The following is a 20,641-nucleotide window of genomic DNA, read 5'->3' as shown; positions in this document are numbered from 1 at the left end:
GAGAGCGACAGATAGATATATTTCTTTTTGTTGTTTTTCTCCCAGCTTAGTTAGGTTTTAGATTGGGTCAGTTAATCCTTATGGGTATCAGTTTACCAATCTGAATAATGGAGAACAAACACCAGATATCAGTGAGGGCATATGGAATAGAGGAAGTTGTCATGGTTTGAACTTAAACAAGCAAATAACAACAACAACAATAAAAAGAATTCTGAGTGAAGATGTTTGGAAGACTGATCCTGACCTATTTTCCATGAGTTAAATGTCACCTCACTTGGCTTCCTTATCTAAAATGGCACCTCTGTAACCTGATTACCATGCTTCATTTTTCTTTACAGCATTTACTGCCATTTATTATATGACTCTGTTTGCCCACTGCATGTCTGAATCCTCCCACCAGAATGTAATAGTCATGGGAGCAGGCATTTGGTTTGTTTTTGTACTCGAAAACCCTAACAGGTAGAATAGTGCCTGGCACAAATAATCATTTGTTGAGTGAATGATCAAAGAGTGAATTAATGATTCCAAGTTGCATAAGGATATGAAGTAAGCTTGAATTGAATGATGGGAAGATTTGCCTGAAATTTCCTTACCCTTCCACTGAGGGATCTCTTGGTATGGCTTCCTCATACCTATTCCTGGCTGAGCCACCCAATGGCTTACAACCAACCAAAGTCTCCTTGACTGTCAACTTACACCTGGGGGGAATGAATTCAGTAATCTGTGTCCATGCACCAGACCCTTGTATTGCACCCTATGCTTTTGTTTCAGAACAGCTGGGAGCATTTGTGAGTACTGGGGACCGGTCTCAGTGCACTGTTGTATCCTCATTGCCTAGCATGGTTCTTGAACCACATCGGTAAAAAATGTTGTTGAAGAGATGAATGAAGCAATGAATGAATATGTAAGAGGAAACAAAACACAGGGCTCCTAATCCCCTTTAAAAAATGCAGTTACTGTTTGAAAAGAAGCCCAGCACATGGCATAGACATTGCCCTTTCAATGTGAACCAAATCTTTCCTGAGGCAAGGAGGCGCTAAACAATTGGTTCCTTATCCTGAGGGAAGGAAAGGCAAGTCTGGCTCCGGATCCGGTTCCATGCCATGTTTTGGAAGTTGTGTTTACGTCTGCCTTCATCCCCATCCTTTCCGCTCTAGCATAAGCAAAATTATAACCCCGCACACTGACTTGCATGCAATTATAGCCTGGGTGCTCCTCCGCTGAGGGACTTCGCCCCCGAGACCGCTGTCTGTGAATGACAAATCAAAAGTCAGGGTTGCAGAATCAGCTGGACTTTTCTGCTTATTGGCAGCAGAGGGAGGAAGCAGAGAATGAAAGATTCTGAAAATAAAGGTAAGGGGCCAACTGCAGAGGGGAGGCTAAAAGATGCTAGGGGTGAGATGTCACTCCGTGAATATGTTTAAGTTGTATTACTGGCTGATTTAACATTACTATGCATATATTATTCAAAAATTCTAGTTATATAATAAGTGTGTCTGTCTTAAATGACTTTTGGTTTCCAAATATTGTGTCATTCAATTTACCATTTTTGTAGTCCTAAATATAACTACAGTTTTTTTTTTAATTCTGTATTTGATCTTGGCTAGCACATATTTCCATTTCACAGATTTCCTTATAATAGCTTTCAGAATCTTGATAATTGTATTTTGGGATGTTCCTAATAGTTAATCATTAAAAGGTAGGTTTTCAATGCATTATTGGAATATCTAAAATAGTTGGGACTTAAACAATTTGGATTTTCAAGAAAAAACGTTGATGGAGAATCATCTTTTCAGAGGGCCCAGTGGGGAGCCATCTGACCTTCAGAACTGTTTATCTTGCTAAGAGATATACGAATGCAAACTCCACCCCCAGCCTCCCCACCACCCCAACCAAACAAGGAACCCCCCAAACTAAAACAGAAACAACCCCCAGACCCCTCAAATCAAAGAGCAACATCATTCTGTTTGAGGAATGGGAGAGGAGAGAAACGTGTTTAAATGAAAACTCAGGAAAGGAAAGATCTCATTGAAAACGAGGTAACCAAATTTCAAGTTCAACAACAAGAATTCTGGAGCATTCTGGGGTTTTAAATTCTGAAGCTCTTAAAATTTCTGCCGCATTTGGGGGAGGAGCAATGGACCCCTGAGTCTCAGGAGGCTACACGTGGTCCCACGTTCTTCCTTTCTTCTTCCTGCCTCCTGCATTGGTCGCCCTCCTGGTCCTCGTGCGCTGGGAAGGCTCAGAGGGACCGCGCGCCTTGGGGACGGCGCTCCGGTGGCCGCCATCTCCGCGCCGCGGTGCACTGCCCCTGCTTCCGGAGCACTAATTTTAGGGTTCTCCAGCCCGCCCTTCATCCCGCCTGCTGTCTGTGTGTCTCCCAGGAGCTGCTGCGCAGCAGTTTGCACCCCACCCTCTGCTGGCGCGCTCTGATTTAAGGAGGCCCCAGCGCTTTGCCCTTGGGCTTTGGGGGCTTGCGTGTGCCCTAGGAGGCACGCAGCGCTCAGGGCAGGTCACATGCTGCTTCTTCGCCGCTAGTGCGTCTCACGACCCTCCCGGGCCTGGGTTAGGTTTTCTGGGAGATCATTGCCATAGCTCAGGGTCCAAGCCTTCTTGTGCTCTGGACCACCGGGCTTGGCCTTCAGTTCCCTGGAGTCTGCCTCTGTTTGTGGCTTGTTATAGGATTCCCTCCTTGTAACAGCATCCACAGACAGACAGACCGACCATACAGGCACACACAATAAGAAGGAGGAATATAAGACAAAATAACAAAAACAAACCCCACACAACCTGATGCCAGTGGATAGACTGACATTTTAAGCTACCATACTGTTTGTAATGACGGTTCTTAAGCAATCCCACTTTCTATAATTGAGGCTTTAAAAGTGCCCGGGGTTGCTAGTGTTAGTAGCATTAATATCTCATAGGCTCTGGATCATTCGCGTCCACGTATTGACCTATGTGGTTTTGATGTTTTAAATTTTAATTAAGCAGCCTTAGTGGGGAAGAAAACAGCTGTCCATGAGCCTGGTAAATGCAGAGAGGAACTATTCACTCCTGTGTCTAAGCCAGCCAGTCTCTCATGGACAAACAATGCCTGTGCATGTGTAATCAAAGTAAAACTAACTCTGAGAAGAACGGTGGCTTTTCCTGTGTTATTTGCAGTGGCTGGAGAAAGGGTTAATGAAAAGAAAAAAAAATTTGCTTATTTGCCAAGTCATGCTAGGCCGTGGACTTGAGTTAGAAAAAATTAAACCTGCCTAAATTGGAGGTTCAGACTGAGGTCAGTATTCACCATTGTTTAGAATCAAAATACTCCTGTTTTCTCAGTGTAGCAGCATGTTTTAGGCTTCAGATCCCCAGTCCTATCTGAGGGGAGTATTTAGAATGTTTGTTTCACTTTGGGTTGAAAACAGCCTTGGGCAGGGAGTTAGAATAGTCAGGTTCTGGCTTGTTCATTTATCACTCTTGGTGACCTAGGACAAGACCCTTTATTTCCTTGGGTCTCAGTTTCTTTATCTCTAATATGCAGAGATGTTAGACTGCAATAGTGATTTTTTTTTTTTTTTTATTGTGGGGGATTAGTTCAGTGAGTCTTAAGCAACATTTTAGATGAAACAATAGAAAATGTCAGAAACTGTTGCACATGGCAAGAGTTACCGTTGTTCTCTGTAATTTATTTCTGTTTTAAATATTTATGTTCATGTATTTAGGTATGTTGGCTGTATTCTGACATAAGATCTATTTTTAACTGAGTTCCAGTCAAAACAGTTGGAAGAATACTGACATACATGATCACTTATTAATTTGGTTTTCAAAGTTTGTGAAATGCAGTTTTATATGCATATTTATGTCTATATCTCTCTATCTATCCTTCTGTCTCCCTCTCTATCCATCCTTCTATCTATCTATCTATCTATCCATCCATCCACCCACCCATCCATCTACTGAGATTCTTCCAAGTCCATTTCTGGAAAGAATCTCTTAAGAGCTGGGAGACAGATATGTGCTGTTGAACCTAGCTGAGAATGTGATGTGAAGTGGTGTGTATGTGCGGGTGGGTTCTGAGGAGAAAATGTGACCATGGCAACCAGACCATGAGAGCTATTTGTGGGTACCAATGCACCAGTTGGTGACCTGAATATAAAACAAATACACAAAAATTTAAAGTCTTTATTGCTGAAAAGGACAGCAGAAAAACTACTAAAATGTACTAATTGTTCAGAAGTTAACTCTCCCTGTAAAAACCGAACAAGACTACTAGGTGAAATTTAAAGAGGTTGACGGGGCGAAAAAATGATTAGAATAGGGCTGGGGCTGTAGCTTAGTGGTAGAGTGCTTGCCTCACACGTGTGAGGCAGAGGGTTCTATCCTCAGCACCACATAAAAAATAAATAAATAAAGACTTTTTTTTTGTGTGTGTGCCCATCTACAACTAAAAAAAATATTAAAAAATGATCAGGATATTGGTAGGCAGAAGTTGCATTTTTATAATTCACTGTCACGTGACTGGTGTTCAGTAAAATGTTTCAGAATTTGAAAATTAAAAACTGCCTACTTTTCCCTCTTTTTAATATATCTTAGGATAGTCCAGTGAGATTTTTGTCTGTTTGGTTTTTGTTTTGTGTACCGGGGATTGAACCCAGGGGTGCTTAACTACTGAGTCACATTCCCAGCCGTTTATTTTTTTTTATTTTGAGATGGGGTCTCGCTGAGTTGCTTAGGACCTTGCTAAGTTCCTAAGACTGCCTTTGGATTTGTGATCCTCATTCTTCAGCCTCCCAAGCTGCTGTTGCTGGGATTACAGGTGTGTGCCACTTCGCCTGGCCTAGTGAGTTTTTTTGTTTTGTTTTGTTTTTAATTCAAAAGACATTGTATAACACACACCAGCCTATCTCAATAGCTTTGCAAGCCAGGAAAAAATAAAAGTAGGACACATCTTAAGAAGAAAATAGTGAAATTATTTAATGAGTAGATATCAGCAAACATGACAGCTAATTATAATAATAACCATACTTCTATTTAATGAACAACTAGTACACAAAAAGCTCTCTGTGAGGTAATTTACATATTGTCACAATACTGGAAGGTAGGTGGTGCTTTATATGTAAAGAAATGGATTAAGATTTTATTCAGGCACACATGGCTAGTAAGAGGTAGAGCCATAATTCAAACTCAAGTCTTTTTAATCAAAAACCATTCACATGGGGGTTGGGGATGTTGCCTGGCATGTGTGCGGCCCTGGTTTGATCCTCAGCACCACACACAAAGATGTTGTGTCCGCCGAAAACTAAAAAATAAGTATTAAAATTCTCACTCTCTCTCTCTCTTTAAAAAAAACAAAAACCATTCACATGGCAAGCAAGGGCTTGAAAATAAGAAACATTGTAAAATTGTGGGTTTTAATAACATTGTCAACATCATTCATTATTGGAATTAATTTACTATTATAAAAAGGGAAATGTGAACCTTAGAAAATGATCGCTTTTAACTAATATGCCAGATTGTGTTTATTTGAAAAACAGACATTTTAACTCTAGACATTCAGCTCCAGATTTTCTTTTCAATGTGTTCTTTGAGTATTTTATGAAACAAGTCTTAGAAATAGAAGTAGAAAGGAGAGGAAAATGTGAAAAGTTGGATGGAATTTTTTTTTTTTTTTGTCTACAAGAGGTCAGAGAAGATAGCTCTCTTTCAATGTTTCTGTTATTTTTTTACATTTTGTTTCTAAAGAACAATATAATATTCTGTAAGCAAATTAACACATGTATAACATTTTAATGTGGCAAAGCTAGGATTTGAGCCTTATCTATGACTCATGAAAGAATTTTCATGGAAGTTATTACAAAATCTATTGGAAACTGAATAGACTCAGATCCAGACTTTTAGGCCCTACATATTAAAAAAAATAATATAGTATCCAGCCCTTAATCTGTAATTAAGAATAAAATAAGCATAAGAAAACCCCAAAATATTGTGATTTCTTTTTTTCTTAACTACCGTGATTTTTGACTTTTAGAGAAAATTCACATTCTTTCAAGGATTTTTGTCAGTGGGTTTTTATTTTTTAATTTTTTTTAAGTACCAGGGATTGAACTCAGGGGCACTAAACCACTGAGCCACATCTCCAGTCCTTTTTTTTTTTTTTTTAATTTTTAATTGTCAATAGACTTTATTTATTTATTTATATGTGATGGTGAGAATCGAACCCTGTTCCTCATGCATGTGAGGCAACTGCTCTGCCACTGAGCCACAACTCCAGATCCCCAGTCCTATTTTGTATTTCTGTTTAGAAACAGGGTCTCACTGAGTTGCTTAGCACCTTGCTGTTGTTGAGGCTGGTTTTGAACTTGTGATCCTCCTGCCTCAGCCTCCCCAGCTGCTGGGATTATATGTGTGAGCCATTGTACCTGGCTCAGTGCTGCTTTTGACTGGATGGGTGGCGAAATGATATTTTAATGGTGATCTGCACCTGGTTGAAGAATTTCTCAGGGTTTCAAGACTAGCATGTGGTAGAGTTGTGATTAGAGATTTGTCTATGCCATTGCTTCTCATTGGGAATGGACACACAGGAGATTTGCAAGTACTTTTTTAATAGTCACCTGATTGAGGGGCTCTGGTAATATCCATGGGCAGAAACCAGAAATACCACATGTCCTGCAGTGTCTGGACTGTTCCAATCAATGGCAGATTAGCTGATGTCCTCTTCAACTTTCAAATGTTTTGTTGAAGAAGTAGGTAAAAATCCTCATGCTTTTCTGAGCCTAGAACATAAATTGGCTTTTCATACGTACTGAAATCTCCAAGCTATGTAAATCTAAGGAAGATTGTATTTCTCAAGTTCAGAAAATCATTTCCCCAAAAGCAATACCACTTCTGTTTGAGACCCCAGTACAATACACCTGTTTCATTCTATCTACATACAGCTACAAGTATTTTATTTATTATGTCTTTTCACATAGTTCTACCTGAGCTTTTGCATATTGAAATACACATTGTTTTATTATAAATGATTTATGTCACTTCCCCTTTACATTGCAGCTGAAACGTTTTATATATACAATATATATATATTTTTCCTGTTTTGTTTAATTTTGTGTTAGGTAGATTGATGTCATCTAAAGATATTCAAGGGAGAGACAAAATGTTCCTATATTTCTATATATCTGTGTTGCTCAGTGAAGAGTAAAAGGACTTGGTTTTGCTCCCCTTCCTCTTTCAAAGGAGTCTGAGCTTCCTCTTTCAAAGGAGTCTGAGACAATATTAGAACTTCTGAGGATTACATATTCAGTACTGTAATTCTGGCACTTTAAAAAATATTATGACAGGGCTGGGGATATAGCTCAGTTGGTAGAGTGCTTATCCTGCATGCACAAGGCCCTCATTCAATCCCCAGTACCACCAAACCAAACCAAACAACAACAAAAAACAAACCAAAACAAACAAACAAACAAACAAACTTATAACAGTTCACAACAGTGGGATTTATTGACCCATAACTACCCTCTTCAGAGGGCAAAGACACTAGGGTTTAAGTGTTACAAATTTGCTAAGAAGTAATGTTACTGCTCATTGTTTTTATTTTATTTTTTTATGTTACTATAATGAACACTTCAAATTTCATTTTGAATTGTTCCTGAATATAGAAATAAAACTCATTTTCATATGTCAACTTTATTTCAGCGACCAGTTGGTTTTCTGTAAATAATGACAATTTCATTTTCTCCTTTCCTATCTTCTTTTTTGTTTTTTCCTTGTCTTATTTCACGAGCTAGGATCTCTCTTAAGTTGCTATGTTCGGTTAACATTGTCCAGATATACTTTATTGGAAGGGATATATTAGAGCCAGGTTGAATTTAGTGTTATATATTGAGCCTTTTTAGTACTTATTCGTTAAATTTTTTAGATTCTTTTTTTTTAAAGAGAGAGAGAGAGAGAGAGAGAGAGAGAGAGAGAAAGAGAGAGAGAATTTTAATATTTATGTTTTAGTTTTTCGTTGGACACAACATCTTTGTTTGTATGTGGTGCTGAGGATCCAACCTGGGCCACACGCATGCGTGCTACCGCTTGAGCCACATCCCCAGCCCCATGTTTTTTAGATTCTAAATATTTTTTTATCATTTCTCAAATTACATTTTCTCCTATTTTTGTGTACTTCATAATATTGCATGACTGGTATTATATAGTTCCTTATTTTCCACCTCATTTGTCATATTCATGGAGATTTGGTTCCACATTTTATGTATGCCAATTATTTCAATTTTGTTAATTTTATAGTACAGATCTCTCATATCATCACTGATTTCTTTTTTCTCATTCTGTTGGTTCCTAAGAGAAGTGGTGATTGTGAGTATCCTTATCCTGTTCTTGATCTCAGGGGAAAAGCCATCAACTTTTCCCACTGTTAACTACAATATTTCTTAGGGGATTCATATAGACACCTTTTATTAGATTAAGAAAGTTGTATTTTTAGTCTGCTCAGTTTTTACTAAGAATTGATGCTGAGTTTTAGCAAATATTTTCTTTCTTATCATATGTTCCATTTTATCTTGTTGATAGTATATTGATTTTTTTGAGTGTTAAGCCAACTTTGTACTTCTGGAACAAACTCAACCTAAGTTGTCATGTTGTCCTTTTTGTGTATTGCTGGATTTGACTTGCTAGTATTTTATTGAGGAACATCTTTGTTCAGGAAAGAGACTAACTTGTGATTTTCCTTTACTGTAGCACCCTTGTTAGGATTTGGCATATCAGGGTATGCTGACTTAAATGAAATGAGTTAGGAAGTACTTGTTCTTTTTCTGTTCCCAAGAAGAGTTCTGTAAAAGTTAAATTATTACTCAAATGTCTAAAAAAATTCACACTGTCTAGAAAAAAGCGATTTGGGTCTGGAAATGTTTTTGTGGATTCAATTGCTTTAAGAGGTATACAGTTGTTCAAATTTTCTATTTCTTTTTGTGTTTTAACAAGGTGTGTTTTTCTAGAAATTTGTTCATTTTTTCCTGATATAAGTTTTTAAAAATAATATCCTCATAATTATTTAAATATTTATAGTTATTGTGGTAGTATATCTATTTTTCATTCCTAATATTGATTTTTTTAAACTGGTAATTCTCAATTATTTTGATTCATATTGCTGAAGTTTTATGAGCACTAGTAATCCTTTCAGTTTTTGACTTTGTTGTTTTTTGTATTTTACATTTATTTTGTATCTCATGAGTTCCTGCTTTTATCTTTCTTATTTTCTTCTATGCACTTTGGTTGTAATTTCAGAATTTTTTTTTTAGTTTCTTGACATTGAAGTTTATGTCTTTGATTTTCAGCCTTTGTTTTTAAAAATATTTTCATTTGAGGCTATAAATTTTCTTTTAAGCATAGTGTTTGTGTATCTTGAGAGTATTATGTCATATTTTATATTATTTAGTTTAAAAGATTTCACAATTTCCATTATGATTAATTTTTTTAATTAAAAATGTAGTCCTTAACTTCTAAGTATTTTGGATGTTTCTAGTTTTTTTTTGTTATTATTATTGATTTATAGTAATTGTTATTATTGATTTCTGACTTACTTTCACTGTAGTGAGAGAACATACTTTGGATGACTTTAGTTCTTTTGAGGTCCTGCATATGATCGATTTTTATATATGCATATTGTGTTTTTACTTTTAAATAATGTGCATACTAAGGTTGTTTGGTTCCACATTTTATGTATGCCAATTATTTCAATTTTGTTAATTTTATTGTACAGATCTCCTATATCCTTACTAATTTCTTTTTTCTCATTCTGTTGGTTCCTAAGAGAAGTAAAATGCCTGTGTTGTGATTTTTGATTTTCCTATTTCTCCTTTTATGATTTCCAATATTTCTTTTATTTAACCTTGAGGTTATGTTATTAAATGCATATTATATAATTTTTTTTGATGGTACTGGGGTTGAACCCAAGGACACTCTACTATTGAGCCACATCCCCAGCCCATTTTAATTTTTATCTTGAGACTAGTTCTCCCTGGGATTACAGGTGTGCACCATTGCACCTGGCTCATATCATGTAAATTTACAATTGTTATATTTAATTACAAAATGTCTCTCTACTAATTCTTCTTTTGATATTGTAGATATACCAGGTTTCTTTGGGTTAATTGATATTTTATTTTATTTATTTATATATATTTTTGGATGAACAGAATGCCTTTATTTTACTTGTTTATTTTCATGTGGTGCTGAGGATTGAACCTAGTGCCTCATGCATGCGAAGCAAGCGCTCTGCCACTGAGCTGTAGCCCCAGCCCAATATTTTATACTTCAATTTTTTTGTTCCCTTTTATTTAATCTGTATCTTTTATAAGCAGCATATAAATGAGTTTTTAAAAATACAGTCCAGCAATTTTGTCTTTAGTTTGAAAATTGATATATAAAGATCTGTAGCAACAATGTTAGTTATTGCATATTTCCTATTTGTATCCCATCTGTCTTACTTACCTTTTTTTTCCCTTCTTTTGGATTAATCAAGCATTATTTTTAACTTTTCCTTTTTCTTCTCTACTAGCATAGTAGTTACACATTTGTTTTCATCTTACTTTGCGTGTGTGTGGGTACGCGTGTGCATGCTAGTGTTATTTTTATTTAATCATATTCCAGACAATGTTAGGATCTTAGAACACTTTAACTCCACTTACTGTTTTCTCTCCCATCTGCATCCTACCTTCTGCCTTTTGTGTTATTTTTGTAATTCATTTTAATTATATACATAGTTAAGCTTCCATGAGAGACTAAAATTATTGTTTTATATTCTGTATTCATTTGAATCTGTGTTCCCCTAGATTTACTTACATATTTACTCTGGTCACTGTTTTTCATTTCTTCCTTAATTCCTATTTGTTTTATTTCTGCATAAAAAACAGAGTAAAACAAAGAAAGGAAAAAAGAAAAGAAAATCCAAACTGGATAAAACAAAACTTCCTTTAGTAGTTCTTGTACTTGTAATAAGTACATACCAGATAGAAAAGAATGCTCTCAATTTTAGTGACTTGGCATGAATTAATTTTGCCTTTTCTTTTTACAGAGTAGTTTCAGTAAGTACGGAGAATTCTGGGGAGAAACTAGAAGTGGTGATGCACTCCTCTTGTCCAAACTATTAGGGAGGCTAAAGCAGATCAGCCTGGGCAACATAACAGGACCCTATTTAAAAAAAAAAAAATCTGGGGAAGCAGATTCCCCCCCCCCGCCCCCACACTTTTAAATTTTTGTTCCATCCTCTTCTGGCTTCTATCCTTTCTTGAAAAAGTTGACTGTCAGTCTTATTGTCACCATTTGATTTTACATTTTTTCCCTTTGGCTGCTTTTAAGACTTTTCTCTATGTATTTGGTTTTCAACAGCTTCCTAGGTTTTCCTTGTATTTACCTTGCCTGGGGTTTTCAGCTCTGTATAACTTGATGTTTTTGTGATTCTCATAATTCTCTACTACCACCTCTTCGTATATTGTTTTGCTCCATCCTGTCCTCTTTTTCTTGGGCTGCAATTACTTTTGTTTTTTTTTTTTTTTTTTGCAATTACTTTTGTGTTAGAACTTTTTCACCCTGTCAATATATTCCTTACTTTATTTTCTGTACTCTTATCAACTTTTTCACTTTTTCCCCTAGCCTTAGAGTTCACATAGCTCACATAGCTGTCAAATCTGTTGTCAGACAACGTGTTGATTTCTTAATTTCATTATGTGTTTTTTAATTCTATTTTTTATTAGATTCCTTAAAAATAAGTTTCCCATGTTGTCATCTGTTTTATTGAATATATAAATCATAGTCATTTTTAAAACCACATTTAAAAACTCTAATGTATTGGTCACTTGTGAGTCTTTATATCTATATCTATATATGTATGTATGTATGTATGTATCTATCTATCTATCTATATATATATATATTTTGTGGTTCTGGGGATTGAACCCAGGACCATGTGCATGCAAGGCAAGTACTCTATCAATAGCCCCTCTTTTCTGTTTTTCTTTTTTTTAATATATATATATATATATTTCTTTTTTGTTAATATATATATATATATATATAGTTGGACACAATACCTTTATTTTATTGATTGATTTATTTTTATGAATTTTATGTGGTGCTGAGGATCGAAGCCAGTGCCCCACATGTGCTAGGAGAGTGCTCCTAGCTCCATCTTTTCCGTTTTTCTTTTTGGCTTCTTCCTTCTTATGCCTTGGAATGCTTAATTAAATGTCCAACCATGTGTATGGAGATGTTCTGATGATGGCATCTCCCTGCTGCTGAGGGTATTTATCTTGTTCTTTTCTAGCAGTAGAAAGTACTATTCTTTGCCTAGCAGATTAATTGCTCTCCTGTTACTTCAAGCAGATCTTTTTTGATTTTGTCTGGCTTTTCTAATTGCCTCAGCAGAACTTTACTCTTCTATAGTCACTTCAGTTCAACTAAGCACTGAGTCTAATTGAGGCTTTTTTTTTTTGCAGACTTTTAAGGATTTGGTCCTCTTGTGTTTTCTCCCAATCCTATGCCCTCAGGAAAATGACTGAGAGCCACAACCTCTTCCTCCTGTTAAGCTCTAAACTCCAATTTTTGTGTTTTTAGTACTGTTGAGTCTGCTGAAAACTACTCTGTAAAATGTTCATTCTCTTTTCAGCTTCCTTCTCCTTGCCCCTTGCAGGGGAGTCAGTAATGCCTCAAGGAGAAAACTTGTGACAGGCCCACTTCTATGAGTCATTCTAGGATCTAGAATGGACTTTTCGGCCCTGAAATCCACCTTTTTTTTTTTGGCACGGTGGACTTAATCCAGGATTTAAACCACTGAGCCACATTCCCAGCCCATTTTTTATTTTGAGTTAGGGTCTCACTAAGTTGGTTAGGGCCTCACTAAGTTGCTGAGGCTGGCTTTGAACTTGCAATCCTCCTGCCTAAGCCTTCTGAGCTGGTGGGATGCAAGCATGTACCATCCTGCCCGACTCCACTCTTTGTCTCTGCATCTGTAAGAGAATGTTGAAGTTCTGCAGGCTTCTCTGACTCTTAGCAGCTTTCTCTGCCTGGCTTCTTAGCTTTTTGTCTCATGTGATGAATTGGCAAATACCATGAGTGGGAAAATGGACTTGCAGAAAGCTGGGCTCATGTCAATGAGCCTCCCTTCTCCTCAAGGTCAGACTCCTCAATTCCTTGCATTTTTTTTTTTTAAGGTAGTGGGGATTAAACTCAGGGTCACTTTACCACTGGACTATACTCCCCAGCCCCCATTTATTTTTTTAATTTTAATTTTTTTTTTATTTTAATGAAGCAGGGTTTTGCTAAGTTGCCCAGGATGGCCTAGAACTTGCAGTCCTCCTGCCTCAGCCTCCTGAGCTGCTGGGATCACAGGCATGTGCCACTGCACCCAGCTATGCCTTTCCTATTACTAAACGTGGATGGTTTTATATTTTGTCTGGCTTTTCTAATTGCCTGTAGCAGAGCTCAGCAGCTCTACTGCTACAATTTATTCTAACTAGAGTTGAAATTGCCTAAGTTACTTAAAAATGTGGACTTCATTAAAAAAAAAAAAATGAAAGCAGCAAACCAAACAACCTGTGATGTCAAGGACAGTTTAAACATTTAAGTAACAATGGATATTGCAGTTGATTTCTAGTTACTCTTTCTTGCTTATTAATGCTTACGAGTGTCTTTTTCTGTATTCTCTCAGTGTTATGGTTGGATGTGTGGTGTTCCCCCAAAAGGTCATGTGTGAGACAATGCAAGAAAGTTCAGAGGAGAAATGATTGGGTTATAAGAGTCTTAACCCAATCAGTGACTTAATCCCCTGATAAGAATGAACTGAGTGGTAACTGAAGTGGTAGGGTGTGACTAGAGGATGTGGGAATTTGATCATGGCTTTGGGTATATATTTGTATCTGGAGAGTGGAGATCTCTCTCTGCTTTCTGATCACCACATAAGCTGTTTCCCTCTGCCACACTCTCCTCCATGATGTTCTGCCTCACTTCGAGCCCTGAAGAATGCAGCCAGCCTTCTATGGACTAAAACCTGTGAAACCATGAGCCCCTAAATAAACTTTTCCTCCTCTACAGTTTTTCTGGTTGGGTCCTTGAGTCACAGTAGCGAAAAAACTGACTAAAACACTCAGCAATGTTTACAAATGTGTGTTGCTCTGTTGTAGGGGGTAAATATGCTAAAAGAACTTCTGTTTTCCTAAGTCTGTTTCTCCATCCAAATACTTAATACCGTCATTATCCTATGATTTGGAATAGTCAACTCTTCCCCAACAAGTTCAATATTATTCCAAAATGTACAAAACAATTTGAAAGATTGTATTACAAAGTGAGTGCTTTAGAAAACTTGATGCAAACCTTTTACTATAGTTGAGAAGGCATTCTTTCAATATCCTTCCCAGGTTGCAGGGTTATGTGTTGTGCTGGTCATATCTGTGAGCTTCATGTCACTGCCATGTCCTCAGTCCCTTAAATGCAAGTTCTGATCATTTACTCATCTCATTTTTTGAGCACTTAGGTGCTTGATGCACCTTTCTTCACAAGTACATATTATGGTAGTTTTAGGAATCGGTCAGGTCAGTAAATAGCTCTACTCATGTGTGACATCAAGCTGACAGTGACAAAGTGATTTGAGCCGTTGTGAAAATGTTCATGTTTCCCCAGCTTTTCTATTAAAATCAAACCAAGAAAGAATCTGGCACTTATTTTTCAGTATTTATTTTATTTCTTATTTTTTTTAAGTTGGACACAATACCTTTTTATTTTATTAATTTATTTTATGTGGTGCTGAGGATCCAACCCAGCGCCTTGCACGTGCTAGGCCAGTGCTCTACTGCTGAGCCACAACCCCAGCCCCTATTTTTCAGTCTTTTTTTTTTAAATGCCTCACTTTTTTTTTTTTTTTTTTTTTTTTTTTTTTGTTTTTTTAAAGAGAGAGAGAGAAAGAATTTTAATATTTATTTTTCAGTTTTCGGCAGACACAACATCTTTGTTTGTATGTGGTGCTGAGGATCGAACCCGGGCCGCACACATGCCAGGCGAGTGCGCTACCGCTTGAGCCACATCCCCAGCCCCTTGTTTTTCAGTCTTTTAAGATGTGTTTCCCTCTTCCAAATCTAGTATTAGAAAGTTTGCTAAGTGAAGTATGTGGTTACACTTCAATAAAAATAAATCAAGTTTTTAATATTATATATTAAAAAAAAATGACAAGGACAAAAAAAGCTTGAGAAGCACTAGTCAAGTTTAGCCTTTTCATTTTACAGATGAGGAAAGTGAAGCTTGTGAAAGGGACATTACCTGGGGCTTTGTTGGGGGATTCCGTCTCATAACCAGGCCTGGTGAGCAGGACTTCCAACTCCTGGTTCTGTCTCATTTTTTAAAATTGTTGATGAGAAAGGGGGAGGTGAATGTACACAAATATTAGGGCCAGACAACATTCTTAGGATGCCAAATGCAGCCCAGCATGGTGGCTCATGCCTGTAATCCCAGGGAGACTGAGGCAGGAGGATTGCAAGCTGGAGGCCAGACTTGGCAACTTAATGCAACCCTGTCTTAAAATAAAAAATCAAAAGCCCAGGAGGTCTACCTCAGTGGTAGAGCACCCCTGGGGTCAGTCCTCAATGCCCCCAAAACAAACAAAACCATATGCATTTTGCTGAGTCAGCACACCCCTTACCCTTCTCCATCGTCTTTCCTGCCTGTTTAAAACAGATACTTTCTTCTCATAACTTGGAGTTTTTCTTTTTCTTTTTAATTACTTAAGAATCATTTGATCACATATGCTTAAAAAAAAAAAAGGGTGAAATGTGTGCTTGTGAAATCTAACAGGAGCCCAGCACAAGGTATGTTTGTTCCTCTTTCTAAGCCATTTTTAGTTTGGTGCTGCGTGGTATAAATTTAGAATACTTTTTCCAAGTTGAGGGGGTGGTGGTAGTGTTGCAGAAATTGGACCCAGCTGTGACTCCTGCTGCTCTAAGACAAGTGGGGAAATCTGGGGACCAGTGTTAAAAGGAGAGGGACTCTTAATAGAGACCACGGCAAGTGGTGGTGGGGGGTCTTGCCATCTGTCTTTCCCATTCCCACCCCCTGGGACTTGCCTGTTGAGGGTACAGTGAGAGTCTTTCTGAATTGGGAATCCCAAGTTTAAATATTAATATATATATATATATATATATATATATATAGTATTTTAATAAAAATATTGATAAACATCAAAATGTTGATAATCTTATCAACTTTAAAACATTTTATGTTTAAATCAAAATATTAAAATATACATCAAAATATATACACATGTACATATATGTACATGAGTGCATGCGTGTTCACTGTCTGGAATCTTTACTCTCCCTTTTGCTTGGCTCCTTCTCCTGTTTCTAGTATTCTCTGGAAGAAGTTCTGAATACTAGGACCCCTCCCTCCCCATGACCTGCTCATGCACCCTCCAGATGAGCATCGTGTGTTTTCCCCTTCATGTCTCTTCTATGCTTTTAATTACTGAGTGGGATGTGGGCACATCATTCCTACACGCCATAAGCGGAGGAAGAAATAAAAAAGAAAAGCAAAAGGGAAGAAAACCCGGAATAGGAAAAAAACAAAACAAAACCAGATCTGGAAATTTCCTCTTAAGCTTAACAATGTGGACAAGTTCCTTAACATCTTTAGGCCTCTGTGTCCTTATTTTCAAAATACAAATAGTAATACCTCACTCCTGGAGTTGTGGTAAGATTAGGAGTAGTACATAGAAGGCACCTAGCACAGTGCCTGACATAGAGTAGGTAAAAAGCATGTAGGTTCCCCTCAAAAAATTATGAAAACTCAGAAAAGCAAGGAGGAAACTCAAAACCATCCATGATTCCATCTCTTAGAAATAGTTACCATGTGGGGCTCGGGATGTGGCTCAAGTGGTAGTGCGCTTGCCTGGCATGCGTGAGGCACTGGGTTCAATCCTCAGCACCACATAAAAATAAAGATATTGTGTCCACCCCAAACTAAAAAATAAATAAAAAGTTAAAAAAAAAGAAATAGTTGCCATTGAAATTGGAGTATCTCCCTCTGGGCATCTTTATGTATTCATATATGTACTGAGTTATCATCATATTTTCTTTTTCTCACTTGACATGACTGCTCCAATGCTTTCCACACTTTTAGTGCTATATTCACATTTCACTATAATAAAGAGGTCTTCAGTTAGTAAGCAAAGTGTAGAAATGACACCTTATCCATTCAAACCCTTTTTAAAAATAGGACAACATGAATTAGGAAGATAATTCAAATGACTGGGTAAGTAGGTGATACAGTGCATAAGATAGAAATGGACCAACCCTTCTCCTCTTCCACTTCTTCCCTCCCTCTTTCCTTCTCTGTCTCCCTTCCTGCCTTCCCTTCCTTCTCTTTGCTTGATAGATAACCTTCTTTGTTTCAGTGTATGAGAGGTTATTTTTGTTGTTGTTGCTTCTAGCTATTTATTTATTTATTTACTTTTTAAAAAAACTTGTTTTAATTAGTTATACATACAGAGGAATGGTTATTTTTGATCTTCAAAGAAATGAGGCTTCCAAGTGGAAGAGAAGTCCACTGGCCTGGAAGTGAGGAGGCTGAACTTTTTCTCCTGACTCTCTAGTTACTGACTCAGCTTGAGTCAGTCTTTTCACATTCTGGTCTAATTTTTCCCATCTGTAATTTTTCTCATCTGTGAAAATGCAAGGGTTTTATTAGGGGTATTTTCAAATTGGGCTTTTCTGAGTGTTATAGTTCTGTGGAGATTTTTTTTTTCTTTTCATATTGGGTAAGATTGCCTCTTGTAAAAAAGTTACATGACTAAAAGAGAAGTTAAATTTGAAAACTTTAAAATGAGGGCTGGGGTTGTGGCTCAGTGGTACAGCGCTTGCCTAGCATATGTGAGGTACTGGGTTCGATCCTCAGCACCACATACAAAAATAAATAAAATAAAGTTATTATGTCCATCTAAAAAAAAGAGAAAACTTTAAAATGAAATCCCCATTTCTTCTTTTTTTATGACATAATTTTTGACATATAATTCATATAATAAATTTTGACATATAATTCATGTGTCATAAAATTCACCCATTGAAAGGGCACAACACAGTGCCCTTTATACTAAAACAGTGGTTTTTAGTATAAAGTTGTGCAATCATTACCATTATGTAGTTCCTGACATTTTCATCATGCAAAAGGAAATCTGATATCTATCAATTGTTACTCCCCTTTCCCCTCCCGCAACCTGACATCCATTAATCTCTGTGGATTTGCCTATTCTGAACATTTTATATAAATGGAATCGTACAGTATGTGGTCTTTCATGTCTGTCTGCTTTCACTTAGCTTAATGTTTTCAAGTTTTACTCATATGGAAGCATGTATATATACTTTATTCCTTCCTATTTAAGTATTTTAGGAAATATTTGTTTTCCAAGTTTGGAAAAAAAAGTAGGTCAGACTATTGGCGGAGGTCACATTGCAGCAGAGTGCTTTATCTGTAGTGCTCATTGAGATGCCAAACAATTTCAGTATCTCACACTTTAAAAAAAAAACAAAAAACAAACTTCTATTTACTGCAAGTGAAAACTTTTTAAGTTCCTCCTCCCTCGAAGCCAGGAGACATACACAGATTGTACAGTCTAATTTTCCTCCCGTGGATCTGGAGAGGCGACTGTGTCAGCCCTTGGATGCCTGGATGAGGAAGGCTATCCTCGAAGGAGAGTTAGGTTTAAGCCCTTGAGAAAACCAAGGTGTTAAAAGGTCACCAGACAAGGAGAGATGGAGGAGGGAGGGGACGGGATGGGGTGGGGTGCGGGGATGGGCTATATCTCCTAGGCTGTGGTGGCAAAATCCCTTCCTGTGTGTCCCTACTATTTCCAAGGCATTATAAGGGAGACTGCTGCAATTCATAGGGGATGAGCTATTTACTCATGCGGAGAATGTCTTCTCCAGTGACTAAGAGATTGAGAGGCACAGGGTCAGACTCTTTACCCCAATATGTCCCTCTTGAGGTCAGAGACTATCTTGTTAAGTTACATCCAGTGTTTGGTATGGAACATGGCATAACAAGCCACTCAATGAATATTTGTTCTATGACTATTACTCAGTTTGTTGCCCTTTTGATTTAAAAAACCTTTTCATTTTGAATAATTATAGATTTGTTGAATATTACAAAGAAACGAATAGCAAAGTCCTATACATCCCCCCTTTAGCATCCCTGAGTCTTATATCATTGTATTACAATACCAAGACCAAGAGATTGATTTGGAAATCCACAGAGCTTATTCAAGTTTCACCAGTTATATATGAACTTGTTTGTGTATGTATATAGCTCTGTGCAGTTTTCTCTCTGTGGACTTTTCTCTTGAATAACAACCACCATAATTAAGATATTCAATTGACTCATCATTATAGACTCCCTTGTGTTATCTTTGTGTAGCTAGCTACCCTTTACCCCCAGTCTATAGCCCCTGGGAATTTAATCTGTTTTCCATCTCTATAATTGTTATCTCATGATTATTCCATACATGAAAACATGAAGTATGTATCATTTTGGGATTGGCTTTCTCATTCAGCATAATTTCTGTGAGGTTCATCTAAGTTGTGTTTATTATTTCATTCTCTCTCTCTTTTTTTATTACTGAGTAATATTCTAGTGTATGAATGTACCATAGTTTGTTTAATTGTTCACCACATTTGGGTGGTTTCCAGTCCTTGGCTGTAAGGAATAGAGCTATTGTGAACATCTGTATATGACTTCCCGGGTGAAAGTGTTAGTTCTCTAGAATAAATGCCCAAGAGTTCAATTGCTGTATTGTATATAAATCCACTTTTATTCTTAAAAGGAATTACCAAGCTATTTTTCAGAGTGATATGCCATTTTTACATTCCTAACAGCCTTGCATGAGTGACCCAGTTTCTCCTTATCCTGGACAGCATCTGGTATTACTGTTTTTCATTTTAGCCATTGTGACAGATGTGTAGCGATACATTGCGACACTTCACCTCTTCTATCAAACAAACATATAAGTTCTACACTCAGCTTCCCAATCCTGACTCTCAGTGGGTCTGTTCTGTGATTTCATGGCCTCTGTTTCTCTTTCCTAACTCTATGTCCTTAACCTAACTCTCTTTCCTCCCTCTCCAGCCTGGGTTCAAGGGCCCATCTCAAGTCTGCCATCTTCCCAATTCCTGGGAATAGTCACAAAACTGTGTGCACTCCTGCGAGGCCTCTAGTATCACAAATTCTGTACAGTCCTTTCTTTTATCTTGGTGACTCACCCCCATTTCTGGTAAGTATGGCTCCAAACCTGTCCCACCATCATTGAAGCCTCTTCTCTCAGAGATGACCTCACTGCTTCTTAGAAAGACTGAGATTGTCTAGTCGGAAGTTCCTCAGCCTCTTCACATCAAAGTCAAAAACATCAGAGTTCCTCTGCATCTCCATATCTCCCCATCTCTATTTCTACTCTTCTGTTTCTTGTGGCCTCCCAGAGAGCACCGCCCCCACCCAGGGTAGGGATTTATCAGAGGATATATTTTCAGTCTCCTTTTCATTTTCCCCTTCTCCTGAGAGGATGCCCTCACCTATCCTTTAGTTCTGAGCCTGTTGAGTTAGAGTCTCTTAACACTTGCAGGGCAAA

At 37.3% G+C, this 20,641-nt stretch overlaps 1 protein-coding gene across 6 annotated transcripts in view; it reads left to right on the top strand.

Annotated features, from left to right (window-relative positions):
- The window catches only part of Dnajc6 (DnaJ heat shock protein family (Hsp40) member C6), a 160,555-nt gene that overhangs the window by 14,874 nt on the left and 125,040 nt on the right, over positions 1-20,641 (top strand). For 3 of the 6 annotated variants that reach the window (XM_048815227.1, XM_048815229.1, XM_048815228.1), the window contains exon 1: positions 1,119-1,353. The exons of the other annotated variants lie outside the window; for them this stretch is intronic. In XM_048815227.1, coding sequence (XP_048671184.1) covers positions 1,332-1,353 — 22 coding nt within the window. In that variant the 5' untranslated portion in view covers positions 1,119-1,331. Of the gene's footprint in view, positions 1-1,118; positions 1,354-20,641 lie in introns of those variants that run through there. 6 annotated transcript variants of the gene reach the window in all.

This window comes from Marmota marmota, unplaced genomic scaffold (genome assembly GCF_001458135.2).
Source record: "Marmota marmota marmota unplaced genomic scaffold, marMar, whole genome shotgun sequence".
In the NCBI taxonomy this organism is placed as follows: domain Eukaryota; kingdom Metazoa; phylum Chordata; class Mammalia; order Rodentia; family Sciuridae; genus Marmota; species Marmota marmota.
This window is presented reverse-complemented; position numbering and strand designations above follow the sequence as displayed.